Below are 20041 nucleotides of genomic sequence, written 5' to 3'. Positions count from 1 at the left end.
GTAGCACTATGAGAATAGAATACAAAAGCAAGGAAAAGGAAAGATGTCAAACGATCATGGAGCAAATTACTGCTCCACTCTTCCATGGACAACCTTTGATTCCACAGAGAAAGTCAAGTATGATCAGATTTGAAATTTCTCTACTGAGCAGATGAAGGGTGAAATCCTTTTAGACATTATCCTGCTGTGAGATTTTAAGCATGAGATTAGATTTGCTGTTTTCCACATAGTGCTTAGTATGCAAAATGTGTTTCTGATTATCCAGCCTGTATGTGTCATTCATGTTTTTCATGCACCAGTGAATTTCAAAGGTTAACTATACTATTTCATGGAAAGTAGCAAAAGATTATGATTGTACTGTGGGATCTGGAAAGAAGATTAAATTAGGACAAAGACAAAGTCCCAAAACATCTGGAATGGTGTCAGCCAGATTAATAATAGTCAGTCTCCTTTGTGATAAGCTGTTAGTAGAAAAGGTGAGGTAGAAGAAACATCTCTAAAGCACATAGAAAACTATCTTACAGAAGAAATAAAATGTTCTTTAGCCACTGCTGTTACGGTTTTTCGGCTGGACGCAGGATGGGATGAAAATATTTAGAACATGCAGCTGAATTTCAGATAACTCTAGTGCCCATGGTAAGCAATATAGGGATGTCCAGTTAAAATAAAGGAAAACACAGGAGAACATGTGGCAAATTAGCAGAGATGAAAAAATGCCTCAAAGGCAGAAAATACTCATGAATATTGAGGGCATCCTCTTTAAACTACACAAAAGATTGGACATCTGCTTAACTTTTTCAAGGACCAGTGAGAAAAAAGCAGTGAATCACTCAGTCTAGATTTTTGTGGATGGAATAAACGGATCCATTTATCTAGAAGTAAGACCAGGAATGACAAGTCACCTCTTTGATCCAATCTTCATCCTTCAGCTCCTTCTACCTTCCATTTCCCCTGTCTGTATTTGTCCTTCAAAATACTTACTTCTGTGGATCCCAAGAAAGGGTGCTCTGAAGCACAAGTATTTTAATGTTAATAAACCACAGCGAGAAAACTACAAAACTACTGGTAAGTAGTAGTCCATGCCCTAGCACCATCCTTTCCCACTACTGAAGGTACCAACCCATAGGAGATGAAGCATGTAAGAAAAGAGCTGCTAAGCCGCTCTCAGAAACTGTCAGTCCTTAAGCCGCATTTGGTAGACAGAAGTGTAGTGAAGGATATTGCAATGGAAGCAAACTAATGAAATGGACAGTAAGGTAAACAAGTAGATGCACAGAGTGCAACAATGAAGTGCAGAGTGAGTTCTGGAGAGGGGAATCTCTCTGAAATCAATGATACCTTCACATCCACGCTCAATCTGCCCACTGCGGTGCAGAGCATCGTTGATAAGGTCAGGCAGACGCCCGTTCAAGTCCACAGATGCCAGACAGCCCTGAAATCCATCACGTGAGGCCACAAGCTTCGGGAGGTTGCTATACATGCCTTGAGCTAGGCCAGCAATGTAGAGATCACCTAGAGCAGAGAGGGGTAAACATACAAAAAGAAGGATGTTACACACTTTCTAAAGTCACTTTTCTTGTCACCAAATGTGAATAAAGCAAAGTAAACACATGTACAGAAAAAGTTTAAAACATAGCAATGTATTGTGCAACAAGTCACTTCATCTTCCTTTACTATAAAAAAACAAAATAAACCCCAAAACTAACTGACCAAAACAAAAAGGAAACGAAAAAAAAAAAAAAAAAATCCAACACAAAATCCCCTAAATAATATTAGTCTATAAAAAGCAAAATATGACCAACTACTCAGCTACAAGAAGTTGTCAAATAAAAAAAGAGATAAATTAATTAGAAATCCAAAATCTGCAAAGTCCAGATTTACTGTTCTATAATGAATGGTTACGCCAAGCTATCTCTTTTTCACTAGTTCAGCCCCTCAGGAATAAAGGGGGAACCTGTCACTCTTGCAGAGTTTACCTTTAAGATCCAGATTTTTGGCACCGTTGATAACCTGAGTGACCACCTTAGTGTCCACTTTCAAGCTGTGTGTGTTGCTGTTATCTCTGGTGATGACGACGTTGTGCCATTGGTTGTCATTCAGAGGACGATCGCTGTTGCCTTTGATAACATTAGGCCCATTTCCAAGGTCAAACACGTAGTGTATATAGCTGTAAATACAGCAAGAACTGGTTAAAATTCTGAAAGCACTCCAGCATTACTGAACCATTAAGCGGCTTTTGTAGCCAGAGCTGATAAATTAACTCTAAAAAAGTAATGAAGGGAAATATCTTTGGGTTAGAAAATTTGAATAAGCCAGAATACTCACCACTGCTTTGAAAGAATATAGTTGTTTTCTTTCCACAAAAGTGTAAGGATTAGTATTTTGAGATGACACCATTTCAAGTAATCAGATTCTAGCCATAAAACATTCCTCTTTTTCACAAAGTTCTCTCAGATCCACAAAAACACTGTCGGTGCATATAATTATTTTTTTTAAATTGGTAATTTTGATAAATGTACTGGGGATTAACACTAGATATGCTTATTTGGAGCATATATTCCCCAGGTTAATTCTGAGATTTGAATAACTCCCATAAGAAGTTAATTGGGAAACTCACTTGAAATATTGTACTAAAATTCTCATGAGATCCTAGACTTATTCAAACAGCTGAAAAACAATTAGCAAAGCTTTTGGCAAAAATAGGGACCCTAACAAAGACTGAAGTCGTGGGAGTGTTACCCTGAATTATTTATATAGTTCAAACACAGAAATCCACCTGAGGATGGAAGAGAAGTATTCTATGTAGAAAAGAAAAAATAAAAAAATAAAAGACAACAAATTTCAACTCTCAACAGAGCACCAGGGGCTCATGACTATTGCTTTTTTTATTACCCAGTGTCCCACTTACAGATGTATGTGCAAAGCCAAAAACAAAAACAGATGGAACTGAAATAAACAGGACTAGTAAACTGTGGAAAACATGGCTACTGTGTCTAAATCATAAGAGATAAAAATTTGTTCTGCTAAAAACGGATTTTTTTAATAAACTATTGGTCTTCTGAAAAGAATATAGCAGCTCAAAACAAGTTTGCTTTTCATCAAGCATGACCAGCAGAAGCACAAATTCAGCAGCCCATACGCTTTTTCTTTTTCCTTCATCAGAGATGGCAGAACATCAGGTATTACTATGGAAAAAAATAAAAGGGGGGACAAGGGAGCAGGGAGGAAGAGACATACAGAGCCCACAGCACATCTCCTCCTCTGTGCTAATCTGTGAGGTTGATAGGACAAAACATTACTCTAACTATGTCCAAACGACTTAAAATTAGTATTTTGCACACTGTAAAGATGTCTCTCCCACAGCCACAGAAAAAAGTCAGTGATAAAATCAGGAGTCTTAAGCTTCAGTGTTTTTGTTTGAAGCCTTTGTCTTACAGCTCAGCAAACAGAAAAAACATGACTATCAGGTGAATTTCTCTTCATGGGAGCATTTTAAGCTCACCTATAAGTAAGTTTATCTATACATGAGCTGGTAGAAAATAACAGAAAGCCACTTACCCCTTGACTAGTTCAACTGCAATAAAGTCATTGCCATCACCGCTGTTAAAGAGGATGAAACCATCAGCTGAGGTGGTCTTGAACTGAAAGAAGAGGTGCATGGATGTATAAGCCTGCAAGGTGGCCAAGCTCAAGTAGCTGCTCTTAGTCTTGAATGTCACAGGGTCAGCTATAATGTTGCGGAGACCGAAGCGCGCCTTCAGCTCGCAGTAGTCGATGTCCCCGTTCTTGCACAGGTCGATGTAGAGCATCCCGTTGAACATGAGGCTCTGCAGGTGGCCGATGAAGCTGGAGGGGATGACGGAGATGTACCGCTTCTCCGTCATGATCCCTGTCTCGATGTTGTGGAACTCCAAGCGGGTATGATCGCCAACCATCGTGCCTGAAGGACAGGAACAAGGAGGAATACTGAGGATCAGCAACAGGTTTATGGAGCCCTTCACACTCCAGCTTCAGACTAACAGCAGAGCTACATCCTAGCTGATTGCTGTTCAGCAGCTGGCATAGGAAAGGATGTATAGAACCTTGGTGAAGAGGCTTGGTGGAGATGTGTGAGTCTAGCAGTTACCAAAACCTGGCAGAAAAGGCAGGTCCCTTAAGGGCCATGGGTAGCAAGCTCTGTACTTCACAGACTTTACTGTCTGTACCCTTAAGGTCTACAGGGATCTGTGTGATGCAGCAGACCATCTGCCAAACAACTCAAACACTTCTGAAACACCTTTTCCAAGTGCATTTCCTGAAAAAGCTTGATAAATGTAGATTAATATAAAAAGAGCAGCGAGAGAAGTGACAACAGTCACGGCAGGAGGGAAACAGACAAAAATGCAACAGGTAAAAAGCCCTCCATATATTTAAATAATCAACCTACCACTTGGGCTATTTACTACATCATGACTAGATTTTAGCCCCTGAAAATATCCAAGCTATTCAGTATACCAAATACTACTGTCAGACTCCTCCTACAGCATATTTAAATGTTTCACTAAGTGTGCTAGGCACCAGTGCAGACATAGAATCCATACAGACAGATAAAATACAGCAGTATGCAATAAAGACAAGTTGGGCAACATCAGAATGAAAACCTTTTCAGCCAATCTTATTAGTTATCTTATCATAATTCTTCATTAAGGTAGTTTTTACTATTTGGTAACATGTGCAAGTATTTTTTCTGCATGGGCCTTGGTGCAATTACTAAACAAGAATGAATAAAATACTAAGAATTTAACTGTTTCTCTGTAATTCACTGTACATCCAGTATTCCAATTCTGCCATCATATATAGGCCATTATTTTTTCTCTCATGAAATTTACTGCAGTTCTGCATTGGGTTTATGCAGCATGGTGTTGGCTGTGGGGTGGCTGCAGGGCAGCCTTAGTGAGGAGAGGCTGGGGCTCCGCCTCTTCTAAACGGCTCCAACCCACCCACAACAGGCACAGCAGAGCCCCTTGGACAAGGTGGTGGTGCCCAGGGGAAAACATGTTTAAGAAAGGACATAATGCTACCCACAAGAAACAAAGGGAAAAAAACCAACTCAAACCCCTATGAACATCAAGGACTGAAAAAAGAGAGGGGCCATTCCAGGTGCCAGAGTGGAAATTCTCCAGCATCCACAGAGAAGATCATAGTGGTGTGGAAAGCTACACTGCAACTCATGGAGAACTCCTGTGCTAGAGCAGATGGATATTTCCTGAAGAGCTGCAGCCCCTGGAGAGCCTACACTGGAGCAGGTTTTCCTGAAAGTCTATGGAGACCACCCACACCGGAGCACTTCATGAAGGAGCATTCCATGGGTATGACCCACATTGGGGCAGGACAGGAGGGTGAGGAGGAAGGAGCATCAGAGAGGCGCTGTTACAGGCTGACTGCAGCCACCATTCTCCAGCCCCCCTCTCTGCCTAGTGGGGGCAGGTGGGAGAGGCAGGAAGGAGCAAATCCAGTAAAAGAGGGTGGCAAGACTGATCTACTTTCTGGTCTTTGTTTCTCACCATCCAACTCTATTTTGAATTGGTAGCAAATTAAATTAAATGTCTCCAAGTCAAATGTTTTGTGATTATAATCACTGCACAGTCCTCTCTTTTAGAAGGTTTTCCAAAGAAAACAGCCACACTACCTGTTGGTCCCTCCCATAACATTCTAACATGATGGTCAAATTCACAAGGTTTAAAAAATCAGAGGAAACAAAGATATTTAAATTCACATTAGTTTTGTGAAATTTGACAACTGGATAAAGACCTAAATAAATATTTCCAGTGTGCTATAGACAGACAAAATTTAGCAACAGTATCTGATTTGACTGCATCTGCTGGTCAGCAAGCATATATACACAACCCTCAAGCAGTCACTGCAGGAGATATTTGTCAGTCTTTGGGATTATACCCAGGAACCATACCAATCACCATAGCTGAACCCCAAACAATTCCTCCAATTCCCCTATGTTATATCAACTGGGGCTTAAAAGCTCTCTCCTATTCTGTGCTGTCCCCTGAAGTCTCCCAGCATTTTTCACCTTAAGAGTTTCCAGGGATTTAAAGATTAAAAAAAAAAACAAACAACAACAACAAAAAACCCAAAACAAAACAAAACAAAAACCAACAAACAATCAACTAACCAAAAAAAAAAAAATAGTCCTTTCAAGACTTTTCCTACTAATTGCAACTTTTTTTTTTTTCCACTGTTGGGGATAGAACAAAACCTGAACACACTTATAAAAACATGTGGATGATATATCCTGGCTTGTGGTGTATAGAGAGTCAGATTAAATTAACTGATGGTCATTTTCTTGCTTAGAGACTCTGGAAACACTGAAATATTCCTAAATCACCTCTCATGATCACGTACAAACTGCAGTTCTTCAATTTATACTTTGTCCAAATGTGACCAAGTTTTACTCAAAGACAGCAAACAAGAACAGTTGTTATTAGAAAAAAACAGAAAAATCATCTACTTCATTATGAAGAAAAAAATATTATATAAACCAATTCACCTTTTTCACTTATTCTAAGTTTTACCAGTGGATCTAAACATAAATGCAATTATACAAAGACCATGTAAAACTTCAGTTCAAGCAGACACAGCTGATCAAACTCAGAAGCAGCTGAAGGCAGTCACAAATTTCTGACTATTTAAAAATTCAAGTGTCAGCACCAATGCAAATGTTTTTAAATCTTGAAACAGTTCTTTACCAGAAATAATATGATTTTAGTTTGAAAAATTGAAGTTTCCAGAAATCTAAACAGTACATGGGGAAATTTGTTTAGACAACTTTCTCACTTGCACTACTGTGATTCTTAGAGGCTTAGAGTTCCAGTTTCAGTGTTATAAAATTTATGATTTTTGCAAACCAGAAGCATATTTTTTTTAAATTAGAAAAGGCACTTAAAAAAACCCTGCTTCTTTACTTCAAAAAATTAGAATAGTAAAATTAAGATATGTCAGTTCTCAAAGGCAAGAAAACTCCTCCTTTGTTCCTCTACACTTAAAAAAATACAAGGCAATTGTGGCCTGAGCAGGAGAGAAAACTCAAGACTGAAAAATCTGGAGTACACTGGGATGGGGAGCCTAAATATAGGGGGCATTAAAAATGGAGGGAGGGAGTTTGGAGGAGGTGAACCCAGAATCCTAGTAAAGGTGAAAAATGAGAAAGCTGGGGGTGGCTTAATAAAAAAGAAATAGTGCTAGAAGCAGTACTGTAGAAAGTCAGGAGTAGTTCAGTGAAAAGCTGGAAAGGACATGGCAATACAAGATCAGAATCAGGACAGAGATGTAATTTCCTAGGAAATCATGGAGTGCAATGCAGTATTTTCTGATCTCATTAGCTATCAGCCCCACCTGCAGAGTTCACCTCTAGCTCCCCCACTGTGCTCTACAGAGTACTGTACCTACTACAGCAATCAGAAGCTCTCTAGTTCAAGTGGAAGCAGACAGAAAAAATTCCAGCCTTCACACTGGTATTTGGGTGCTAGAAAGATATCACAGAGAGGAATATATCTGCTGTATTTGTGTCTCATTTACCACTGATGTTCTGAGGTCTGTTCTGAGGTCAGCAAGAATGTTGGACAAAGGTCTTGTGATTAAACAGGAAAATGCTGTCCAGACATGGATTCTGTCCCTGCCTTAGATGTCCTACAGGAAACCAAGTCAGACACTTCATTACAAATTTTTTATAGGTGGTCATTAATTGTCAACATCTAACTCCCCAAGTGGCAGGGTTGAACTAATTTACAGGATGTAATTTACAGACATGCTGAATCTTGCTGATGCAAATGACTAAAAATACACAGCAAAGGGTTACCAAATACATCCAACTTTAATCTGCTGTCTTGTTCCCAAACCTGTAAAATGGGAAAAAGATGCCCACTCACTTCACATAACATAGACATGGGAATAAAACCAGTTAAAGCTTCTTAGTTCTGTATAAACATATTGATGAGTACCCTACAACACACATAAAAAAACAAAACAAAACAAAAAAAAAGAAGAAAAAAAAAAAAGAAGAAGCAGATCTAAATTTAGAGCAAAATTCAGCTGGCAAGCATTGTTCCAAGCAAGCAATAAGAAGACAGAAATCAAATAGGCTGTTTATTTTTACTGGGGGCCCAATTTAGACTTTTGATCTATGCCTAAGACAGCAAGAATCCTGTGGAAAAATCTATGTGACCACACCACTGAAGACTGGTATCATCTGCCCAAGGAAGTGGGATGCAGATTGCACAGAAAAATCTTAACTCTGGCTTTTCTGACTTCTGACTGTGCTGTGATGGCATTATTTTAACAGATATTTTTAGCTGTAATGCATCTTTAATTATGTAATTCATATACATGTACATATGCATATGCTATTTTAGTACAGGATTGTATCATTATTATTTATAAACTCAGTTTCGTGAAAAAGACTTCAAAAACAGATGGCTTTGGTGGATGGATTTGGTAATGCAGAGTGTGCCACCTCGTGGTGTTCCCTAAAAAAGCATATCCAGAAGAATTGTTCTCAAATTTAGAAGTAATCGGGATTAAGTGTTTAAGTTCTCTCTTAAATAAAATTCATTTTTCCCATAAGCTAATTTTGACCAAGCCACCACCAAGGTTTATTTCCAAGGAGAGGGAATGATTTTTCTTGCATATGTTTCTTGCTCTCTCTTGCAAAATCACAGCCTATACAGGACAGCATATATTTACTTCAGAGAGAAAAGGTATTTCAAACCATTTTCCTGTAAGCCGACTGCTTTGGGCTTATTTCAGATTTCTGACTCCTGGCTTTCCAAATAATCTAAATTACCACAATATTTAAAATAATTCACATCCATACAGAAGAAAAAATCATTTTTCAGAGGTAGGATATAGTGTTCTAGCACAATTCCTTCTAGCTGCATTCTAATTAGCAACTATTCAGAAAAGAGGATTTCGACTTCTGGCAAAAGCATGGGTGTCAGCTAACATCAGTTTTGCATCAAGGGTTCCCTTTGTTTTTTTTGTTTTTTTTTTAATTATTATTCTACTATCAGCCACCAGATTACTGGTGTTTTTCTCAAAAAATCTAGTTCCTGAAGTTATATACAACTGTGAGAATTTTAGAGCTTCAAAAGAAAAGATAGGTCGGTTTCTGGCTCTTGCAGTCATGGAGAAATGGATCTGAAAAGTATCATCTCTAAAAATGTGCAATAAAAAAAGGATCAACCTGGAGTACTTGGATCAGTTCAATGCAAATCTTAACCTGGGACACACCAACTTTCCTGACTGACTGATTTTTAATTTCCTCCCCACAACTACATTTCTCTGCAAAAAGAAGCAGGAGCTCAAAAAGCTCTCTGGAAATGCAGAAAATAATTTTTAAAAAAGATTAAGAAAAAAGGACTGACATACTCTGTTGAATCAGGATCCTCCTTAACCTCTAAACCAAAGTTGAGAACAAACTGTTTTGCTTGCTTTTCTTCTGGAGCACAAGAACTCAGGAAATAAATAAAAAAATAAATCAAAACAAAAACAAAACAAACAAAAAAAAAAAATCAAGAACGCTCAAACTACAAAAAATAAAATTAGAGAAAATAAAAGAAAGTAAGAAGAAACCAAAAATGAACAGCAGAGACATAAATCCATGCTCTGTAACACATGTACTGCATGCAAGTTTATCATCAAGGAAAAGTTTGTGCAGAAGTACAGTCCAGAGAGACTTGGCCTTGATTCCACAGCATTGGAAACCATCACACCTGCAACTCAGGAATGGAGTCAGTCTGCCTGAGAAAGAGCTTGGATCACAAGAAGGTTCTGCTGAACATCTCTACAGTCTAAGTACAAGCTTTTCTGTCCCTTAAACCTGTATCTCATGTCATTACAGTTGTCACAGAAGTTTCCAGTGGTGGCTGAGAAGTCTCTCAGACCTAAACATTAATTTTCAATATAGAAACACTAAACAATACATGAGTGGTAACAGGAAGGGATGAAAGACACACAAAAGAACCGGGAGAAGGAGCATAATGGCAAAGACTAGGAATAGAGATACAAAGATAGTGATCAAAAAATACTGATACATCACACTTACCCTCAGCAACATCATCATCCACGATCAGCTTGAGGCTCTTTCCTCGCCGAACCACCCGGACAGTGTGCCACTCGTTGTCATTGAGTTTCTGCCCAGCATAAAGAGTTTCAGGTCCCTTGCCTAGGAAGGGTGATAGGTGCGGCAGTTAAAGCCAGACCCACAATCATTTAATACTTTCTCAATGGGAAAAGTCATGAAAATCAACTTGGTGTGATACAGACCAGCAGAGTGCATAACCACCCTCACACCTACACCTTCCCAGGAATCACAAATCCTTCCACTCAGCCAGGTGCCTTCCTCCACAGAGCCCTGAAGTCACATGCATTTCAAATGGGTAGAAATCTCTCTTGTGCTGTGGTACTAATTTATAAACATCATGCTGCACAGCACACTACAGTAAAAGGAAAACAAGTTGATGACTGAAATGCCTCTAAAGTGCAGCCATTACAGCACATTTTGCTCTCTTAAGATCTGGATTTACAACATCCCCAAGGTACTTGTGATTCTTTTCAAAGTTAAACACACTGGTCTTTCAACACTTCAGTATCAAACACCAGGTTGGTTTCAGTTTCAAAAAAACTCCAAAAACAAAAAACCCACCAACCCCTCAAAAAAAAAAAAAAAAAAAAAATTAAAAAACCCACAGAAAGTCATACCCCACCTTTAAAAATAGCTTTAAAAAAAATAAAATCTCATAAAGAAAACAATTCACCAACCTTGCCGATTGCTTTAAGGTTCATTGGCAAAGCAGCCTAGATTTGAGGTGCTTACTTCACCCCTTGAATTACAGTCAAAAGAGAAAGAGGACATGTCTTCTCCAAAAGTTTATACCACAGTTGCCCTTGCAAACAATGCTCCTGGGAAAACAGCATTAGTGCTACCCATATTCGTCTAATTTTGCTGCTCACCCATCACAGTTGACAGGCAATTACTTAAAAAATTAATTGTTCAGATTACAGGACCAGAACACCTTATTCATGTCAAATGGTAAGCAAAATTGAATAATGGTGTGTGCTAAATTAAAAGCATCTATCCTCATCTAGGTACAGTACTAAAGTAGGGGGTTTTGATCCAGGTATACCAGAAAACATAGAAAGAGGACAGTCAAACTTGTTGCAAACTGGTCTAGAAAAAGGGGGACTCAAGAAAAAAAGTGAAAAGAGACATATTAAACATATTAAAGAGGTAGAATAGGGACAATGAGGCACTGCTACAGTTCATTGTACTACACTGGCAAAACTAATGTCAGACAGTCCATAGCCCACAGGAAGCACAGTGCCTAATGAGCAACATACCTGTAATTGCTTCTCACCAAAAAAGGAAATTGGGCAAAGAAGATGGTGTCTCATTCAGCTAAGATTCATTGTGTAGAAGAGGAATTCTTCAGAAGGAGACCAAAGCAAAATAAGTATTCTGTTATTCTTTTTTAAAAAAAACATGCAGTTCATGCTAATAAAAAACTGACTTTAATACCTTTTCAAATAAAGACCACTGCCACCCAATTTCAGCATAAACTAAGATGGAAATTATTTTTTTCTAGTGACCTGAAAGATAAGGGTCATTCTTGGATTAAAAGGATGAGGAGCCATATATTAAAATTACAGAGAATATCTCCTTATCAGGAGAAACCCATAACTTCTGCTGTCCCTCATCCATGTGCCAAAGTCACATACCACACATGTAAATCCAGCTGAACAAGGCAGCTAGATTATAGCCAGAAAGTTTAAGTTCTTTGGCACCAGACTAGTAAAACTCTAAGAATCCAAGAAAGTTATGCCAGGTTTACGACAGCAAGTAGATTTTAACCTAAAGTGGAATTCACAAAATTGTGTCTCTAGATGGAAAGTGAAATTATTGTCTACATCAAAATATTCAGCATCAGCTATAGTTCTACAGAGCCACTTCCCAGGCAGGAAGATGAAGGAGGTCACCTGGAACTGTGTGTTTATATAATGCCATCTGAAACAGGGGAAAGTGGGGAGGGGTGGCAAATGCTTTCTAGGAAACCCAGTCTTTTCTACATACCCATTAGAGCTCTGGAGAGATAAGAGAATTTCAGCCAAGAGAAATAGTCAGGTGTGCTGGAGTCTGCTTAGCTGACAATGCAATGCTTTCTATGCAATAACTATGTTCAGCATGAATAACTCAGTTGCTGACCTTCTAGTTCCCATTTTTCAACCCTAGCCTGACAAAACCATGATCAGCTAAACAGTCTGTGGTTTGGCTTGTCTTGATGCTCACTGTAACACTTCCAAATCAAAACTGTGATACCAGCAGAAGTTATATGAATATATTCTCAGAAAATGTAGCTTAACCAATTCACAAATAAATAAATAGAAAGTTGTAGCATTCCCATCTTTTCCAAATGAATAAGATTGTTTACTTAGAAGTAACTGCCTAATATCTTGGGCTAAAAATGTGAAAATTAATCACTGCAGATATGAATTATTTTATTATTTAAATCCATGTCTTGATCAGCCAATTTTATATTTGATCAGTAGAAATAAAAAAAAAAAGTTTTAATACTTTTGTTCACTTACCATCCTCCCTTTTGCAAAAATGGACATTGGATTCTTTTCGTAGGGTTACCCAAATAACCCTACATACAAAAATTCAATACATGAGCAGGCTTAAGAGCATTTAGACAAGTTTTTCAAACCAAACATATCTGATCTTAAAAGAAAGCATTAAACAAACATTATCTTACTCCACTCAAACTGTTTCATTTTCAAATGCTTTCAAGGCATTTATGGAGCAGTGGTCTGACTTGAAAAGCAGCAAAACTGTATCCCCATTTTTCAGCTGAGAGTGTGCAAATGAATTGCTGCTCTTTGCATAAGCTCTCATTGATTTCTTAGTAATTCCAAGAACTGTGTATACAGGGACTTTTACATCTGGATATCAAAATTCATTTCATTGAGCTTGATTACTATGTGTCATTACTATACAGACATTTATGTGTGACCAACTTTTGAACAAGGACTTGAAGATTCCTAATCCAACAGTTGTTGATGCTGGGGAAAATAGAGAGGAAATGGGCCAAATGTTCCTGCACCATAATGCTGTCCCTAAGAACAAACTCCTGCCAGGCATTTCTGTGGTCTTATTTTGCAGGTTTATGTTTTTTCCTCCTTTCAAGCTATCTGCACCTACACCATCCTCCAAAAAGGATAACAGACATAGGAGGAAGCAAAGCAAAATATTAAATGGACAGAGAAAGAAATCTAAAGATTTGTATTTCCCTTTGTATTCCTTTATGATAAAAGACAAGAAAGGGCAACTCTTGTAGCAATGAACAGCACACCAGGAAACATTTTCTACTTATAATACTTTGGGCCACTGGGCATTAGGTGATTTCAACAATTTATTTATTCTTATGCATGAAAAAAGCAAAGGACAAAAGTAAAAGACAACATAGCAGTAAACAGAACAAGAAAGTTTTTCTTGTCACAATAACTTAACAGTTAAGGCGACAGACCATCTCTGTCATCCCAACCCCTTTCCTAATGCTGTCTGAGGAACTGTGTATTGTACAGAATTTCTTTTCCATTTAATTTTCCAACTCAAATGAGGTAGGCTAGCGAATATTCCTTTTATGCTTTGCAGCAGCAAATACTACTTAATCAGAAGCAAAAATATCTCTCAGCCATTCCCAAATTCTGGACACAAGATCACCTGCAGTTCAGGCTTCTTGAGCAAATATTACTTGATTCAGCCACAGAGACTCCTCCCCATTCTCCCATGAATCCTCCAACATCTACTCAAACTTTTATGGATATTGTTCATGAAAAACAATTAGTATATGCTTGCAAAAACGGAGTAACTCCATCCCATCTGCCCAGAGTGTCCCAAATACGATTTTTGTATCAAAGATCAAAAAGGTGCACTGCTACTAAGTAATAGCTTGGCTCAAAACATATAAAAGTGCCAAGAATACACACGCCAAAGTATAAAGAATCAAAAAGCAGATCATGCCTTCTAAAAATGCCAAGTTGCTTTCCATCTGTTCCCCAATAACTCACTTGTTTAGAACAAACAACTGGTCAGAGGGAGGAAGTTCTGACAATACCTCTGAAACTTCTTCACCCTCAGTGGCTAACAGCACACTAAAATTTCCTCTATGAGATAAAGGAGAAAGAGAGTTAATCCCCTCTGCAGCTTCTCACAGGTGGATCAAAAAGTGTGCTTCTACTTTGGCACAGGCTGTCACCATCTCATCCTTTTAGAAGATTAAAATGACTTGCATGAAACCAGTCTATCTTTATCATTGCAAACCTTAACCAACATTACAGAAAAAGTGGAACATTGAGGTCTACAGAACACCACAAGAGCTAAACAGAAGGGACACTGCCATATTGATGAGAATGGAAAAAGTGCTCCCTCAGTACAATTACAATGATAAATAATTCTACAGTGATACTAATGCTTTTCAAAAAAGACCCTCACTAAGGTTTTCTCTGCTTTTACTTTTTCACTAAAATCCTTAGCTACCATGTCAGATTTTTTCAGCAGAAAGATGCATTTTTGTGTCTCTTTTATACAGGGCAACATCCTGTCAGAATGCCATTAGCATCCCAAGGCAAGGAGGGCTGGGAAAGGGAACTTCCTTTCCTCCCCTCTTCCTTTTCTCATTTGTGAGGGGTATTGGCTGTTTTAACTTACACCTTTACATAATGACCAGAGAATTTGTGGTTTGCTGTGTAAAATGCATACACAGAGATTTGTGAAATGTGACAATGAATCACAGGACCTCAAAAAAGGAAGAAATAGGTGTAAGGACAAAGATGCTGGCAATTTTTCACACACCTTTGTGGCTTCCTGATATGTAGTAAGTTCCTACAAAGCACAGGTAAACACAAGAATGGTTCAAAAGCAGAGCTGGTAGCTGCTCTGAAAATCTTCAGTAACTTTCAGTCTTGGTTAAATATAAACCACTAGTGTAAATTTTGTTGTTTCTTTCAGGCAGCACTAGTATGGACAAAGTGTTTTAGGACACTCTTTTCCTTGACCAGGATTTGCTGTTCAACACCAGGAGCATTGTTAATTGCTAAGAAAGAAGGGGCAACCCAGACTCTGTATGTTGCAGACATTTATATATATATATATCCAAGTCAAATCAACCTTGTTTTGCTCATATACAGGCTTTAGAATTCCTCTTTTCAAGAAAATGTTGGCTGCCAACAAGGAATAAGCAGTCACATTACCCCTACAGATGCTCAGTATCTCCTCTGGGGACCTTACCTGCAGCAGTTTTTCCATTTCCTCAAGGAATGGGATCATGTCCATGTACCACCCCAGTTAAACAAATCATAGCATGCACTTAAGAAACAACTTTGCAGTGAGGCATGCTAAAAACTTTTATGTTTACAGCCTTACAGAGCAGCTTTACTGTGAAAAGTCAATAAAGTTGAGATGATTTACATCAGCCTACCCAGAAGCAAAGTTTAATTATTTACATCCATTCAACAGTAAAAAGTGCATACACAAAGTCCTTTAAACACCCACAGAATCAATTAGCCTCACAAGTGCAAGAATTCCCTGAAACATCCAGACTAATGAAGTGCATGGAATTAGCTCAGCAACTAACTTAAAAGTAGCAAGACTACCCTACTACTTCTCTCAAACATACCCCATCTCCATATAAACATGACAAAAAATAAGTTAAGCTAGGTTTAATTACTTTGTATACAACCTATTATAATTTTTTTAAAACCTCTTATTTAACAAAAAAAAAAAAAAAATTAACAAAAAACAAACAAACCAAAAAAAACCCCAAAGCAAACAAAACACAACATAGTTCCTTGTTTTTGCTATAAACACATGCACCACTATACTGAGTAACTGTAATTTTCACTACAGACACCTTGGCCAATAGCTGTAATAAGTTCCAGCCCAGATTCAGGCAGCATTCAACAGAGTTGCAGCTTTTTCACAAGGCTCTGAAATAAAACTTTGTGCAGAAATTAAGTTGCATGTCCTTCAGGTGACATGAATTTAACTTATGATTAAGAGCAGCAAGATGACTTAAATGCTTATGTCATACAGGTCACACATGGCACAAACAGCATTTCTATGGGGGTTTTTCCACCAAAGTCAGTAAAAAGTAAACAAAGTCAACCAAGTTTACTTCAATTTCACTGCTGCTGAATTGCAATGCCTTAGAAACTACATAACTATTGTGTACCTAGAGCAGAATAATTTTAACAGAAAAGTGCTCATGTTGATAGAAATTTGATCCTCTCAAAAGGGTTTAAATAAAAAATTACAATTTTAATTAAAGGATATTTCAGTTCATACAAAAATAATTTTATTCTGATTTAGAAAACGTCCAAAATATTTCAATTTCAAGCTAAATTTTTGTTTAAAAATAAAATCAAGCATTTCTTATTATCTATTCAATATATTATTAGTTCTTAATTGTAATAGATGGTTTCCTATTTTTATTGAGTGAGCTTTTTCCACTTTTAAGTAAAGGGATTTTATTTTATATTCACAACAAGTGAGGAGGTCAAGAAAAGGACACAGAAGCATGTACAATAACCTGAAGTATCCATGCTTTTAAAATTAAGAGTTTAAAAATATTTATAAAAAATAAAGAGTTTATTTAAATTAACTTAATCACTACAGTGATTTCAGTCACACTGACTCTGTTTGTTTTCAGATAAGGCTGTCATATGAACCACTTCACATTTGCCAAACATTTTAAACAGCTCTTCCTAACAGACCAGGGCAACAACAGCTTCATTGTAGGTATAGAGAACTCAGAAGATGCTATATAGTGACTCAGCTACAAGTTGCCTAAGGAATGATTTGTACACAGAGCAAAGCTCAAGACTACTCCTGGTGTAAGTTAAGCAGCCAGGCAATGACAGGAGCAGTGTCTACCGCAGGGAGCACCACTAGAGGGAAACCACATTCACCAAAGCTGCTGCTCAGACACTCATACGTGAGTAAAACGGAGTTACAGTACTCAGTGTTGCTGTCCAGAGTTTCTCCCACTGATATATTTTACTTTGAAGATGACTCCACCTCCAGCAATTAATAAAATAACTCTAGAACTTCAACCCAGCTTTGCCTCCATAATGGCAACTATCCATTGATTTCAGATATATTTGTTTAATGGGGGTAATTTACCACCCAAGAAATCCATATATGCAGAAATTACAAATATGCAGAACCTCATGAAGTTTTACCATAAGAGAGCGTTTTAAAGTAACCATTATAGCAACAATTCTGAATAGACTTTAGTACAAACACAACAGTAATAAAGAGGAAAAGAGATTCTATTTAAAGGAAGCTTTACATTTTATTTGTTTTCCAGTGATGCAGTAAAATCAAAGCAACATGCAGGAGTAACAAAGCTAGAGATGTAATTCTTCTTTTATTCCTGTGTAAATACAATAACAGATATACCAAACCCAAACAGTTTCACTCTAATCCTGCTGTTGTACCTTAAAGCATAGATAGAAACCAACAGTTTCTCTTCCTGTTTAGTTTAAAATCTCTCCACAAATACAAAAAAGCAAGTGCATTAATCACAATGATACTGAGAAGATGCTGGCAATGAGACAGAGACAACTGAAGTGAGCCATATGTATTATACACACATATACCAACAATGAAATAATTCGACTGCTAACTGCCTGGATGAGATTCAGACCACTTAGAGGGGAAAAAACTATTAATTAAATAAAAAGTCTTTAAGCCAAGAATCGACCCCTCTTCCCTCACACTGCTTCTCAAAAATCTTTGCTTTTGCTATGTTACTAAGTAACAGGAAGGAGCAGGCTGAAAAAGCTCTATCATCCCATTTAGTGAGTGTTCTCATGCTCTAATTGCCTCTATTACTTCATTTGAAAGGATTATTTGAATTTTGGAATTATAAGATTCTTAATGTAGAGGAGGCTTTTTATGCCTTTTGAAAGTATTATAGTAGCAACTTTTCATCTAAATCTGCATAGCAAGGAGATCAGAAAGATGGATAAATCATAAAGTACATGACAATATAGCACCTTATGGTAATTGCACATATGTCTTTCAGAAAAGGATCTGACACCATTTTCTAACAATATTTATTTAATAATTTAATAGCATCTTTGTCCCCTTCTTTCAGAACACAGAAAATAATACCAAAGAAAAGGTCTTCTTTTCCCAAAGGCACATTTGGCAGTTAAATGGGCAGCTGAGTCAGGAAAAAAAAACAAATCTCCTTAAAGCTCCAGTCCCAAATACTGCATTAAAGGCTTGTGGGTGTTGTTTTTTGTTTTTTGTTTTTTTTTTTTTTTTTTTTTTTTTTTTTTTTTTTGTTTGTTTTTGTTTTTGTTTTTGTTTTTTTTTTTTGTTTTGTTTTTTTTTTTTTTTTTTTTGTTGCTTTTGTTTGTTTGTTTGTTTGTTTTGTTGGGCTTTTTTCTCTTTTTTCTTGGTGGGGGGGGATGTTTAGTTTTGGAGGTCTTTTGGGGAGTTTTTTAATGCTCTTTAGAACACTGCACAGTGCCCACCAGCAGCTTTAGCATCAAAACATAAGACAGTCCTGGTACCAATACTTCTTTATCCAGATATGAAGGGCAAAGAACAACATCATCACATGTTCAAAGAACCTAAACTTTTCTCTCAATTAAAGTACCTTTCCCTGTGGCACCTGGGTGCCAAATGCACACAGATTTACACCTTCACTGTTGCTAGGAGTGTGACATGAACAAGCTTCAGCCTCCCTCTAAGAGCATCACAGTATCACAGAAATTATGTCCAACTGATTACAAAACCAGCAGGATTCCAGTCTTCTGCAGAGGGTACAAAACACTGCATATGCCCTTTAGGTTTAGCACTCTTTTTACTACCTCCATTCTGAAGGGTGCTACTCTGTTTTATGATCTTTGGAGTTTTTTTAACTTGCATACTAACCACTATGTGTAAGTCTACTGGGAACCCCAGGTGTATTGGTAGGGGAACAGCAAAATGCATAGAAATCATACTATTAACAAGTATAAACAGCAACCAAAATTTGCAAGTAGAGATCCTTTGTTTTCAGATATTGCAGGCAAGTTATGAGTGAATAACTGGTAACATTGGTCCTCTCTGCCTGAAGTGAGAAGCTACTGAGAGAAGGATGGTAAGTGGTACTTGGACCTAACATGGAAGAGTCTTTTTATTTCACTTAAGGAGCTATTGAGGAAGGATCAAATGCTTCTGGAAAGCTGAGGGATCAGCAGTGCAGACTGGAGTGTTTAATGCTAAAGGCATTTAAAAGCTTACCCACCTCAAAGAGTGTCTTTCACAGGGAACAGAATAGAGACCTCAGCTGCTGTTACTTTTTGAAGAGCCATTGAATATTCTCCTGCTTCTTAAATAGGAACGGTTAGCACAGGAGAGTGACCATATAGCAACACAGATGACACTATTGTTACTGAAATGTTCCTGACATTCAGTAGCTAGAGCATTGGTATATATTTTACCTGTTTAAGATAAACCACATTTCCAGGTTACATAGCAGAGAACAAGTACAATCCAATAAAAACACTTCATGTGGAAGTTCTACTTCTACAAGGAGTACAGTCATAGAAGACTCTCTCCAATATCCTTTCTCTTCTTGAGCTCTAAGTTAAACACTTCCTTTTGGTTGCCATCCTCTAAGCTTTTCATTTTTATCTTAGTATTTGCAGAATTCGTTATTTATCCAGGACGCTACAACTCTAATGCAACCCCAAAATAAAGTTTTAGGAGACAGAATGTGTATAGAGTTGTGTTGCCAGCAAAAGCTTGGACCCTTTTGTCTAGCTGCAAATAATTTGCTTAATGACACTTAACCCTTCTATTTCCAAAAACCTTTCAGCAGTAGTCATAATGCATACTCATAAAAGAACTGGGACCCTGCTAGCAGAAACTCACTTCTGTGATAGCAACAAGATCAGTATCCACTGGTGAAAATCTTCCTCAGGTGCTTTACAGACA

General features: G+C 37.6%; 1 protein-coding gene across 1 annotated transcript in view; it reads right to left on the bottom strand.

Annotated features, from left to right (window-relative positions):
* NRXN3 (neurexin 3) overlaps positions 1-20041 on the bottom strand; it is an 876168-nt gene that overhangs the window by 516201 nt on the left and 339926 nt on the right. The window contains 4 exon segments of the mRNA XM_056493583.1: positions 1339-1512; positions 1977-2167; positions 3559-3940; positions 10094-10213. Of these exon segments, the coding sequence (XP_056349558.1) occupies positions 1339-1512; positions 1977-2167; positions 3559-3940; positions 10094-10213 (867 nt within the window).

Source organism: Oenanthe melanoleuca, chromosome 5 (genome assembly GCF_029582105.1).
Source record: "Oenanthe melanoleuca isolate GR-GAL-2019-014 chromosome 5, OMel1.0, whole genome shotgun sequence".
Taxonomy (NCBI): domain Eukaryota; kingdom Metazoa; phylum Chordata; class Aves; order Passeriformes; family Muscicapidae; genus Oenanthe; species Oenanthe melanoleuca.
This window is presented reverse-complemented; position numbering and strand designations above follow the sequence as displayed.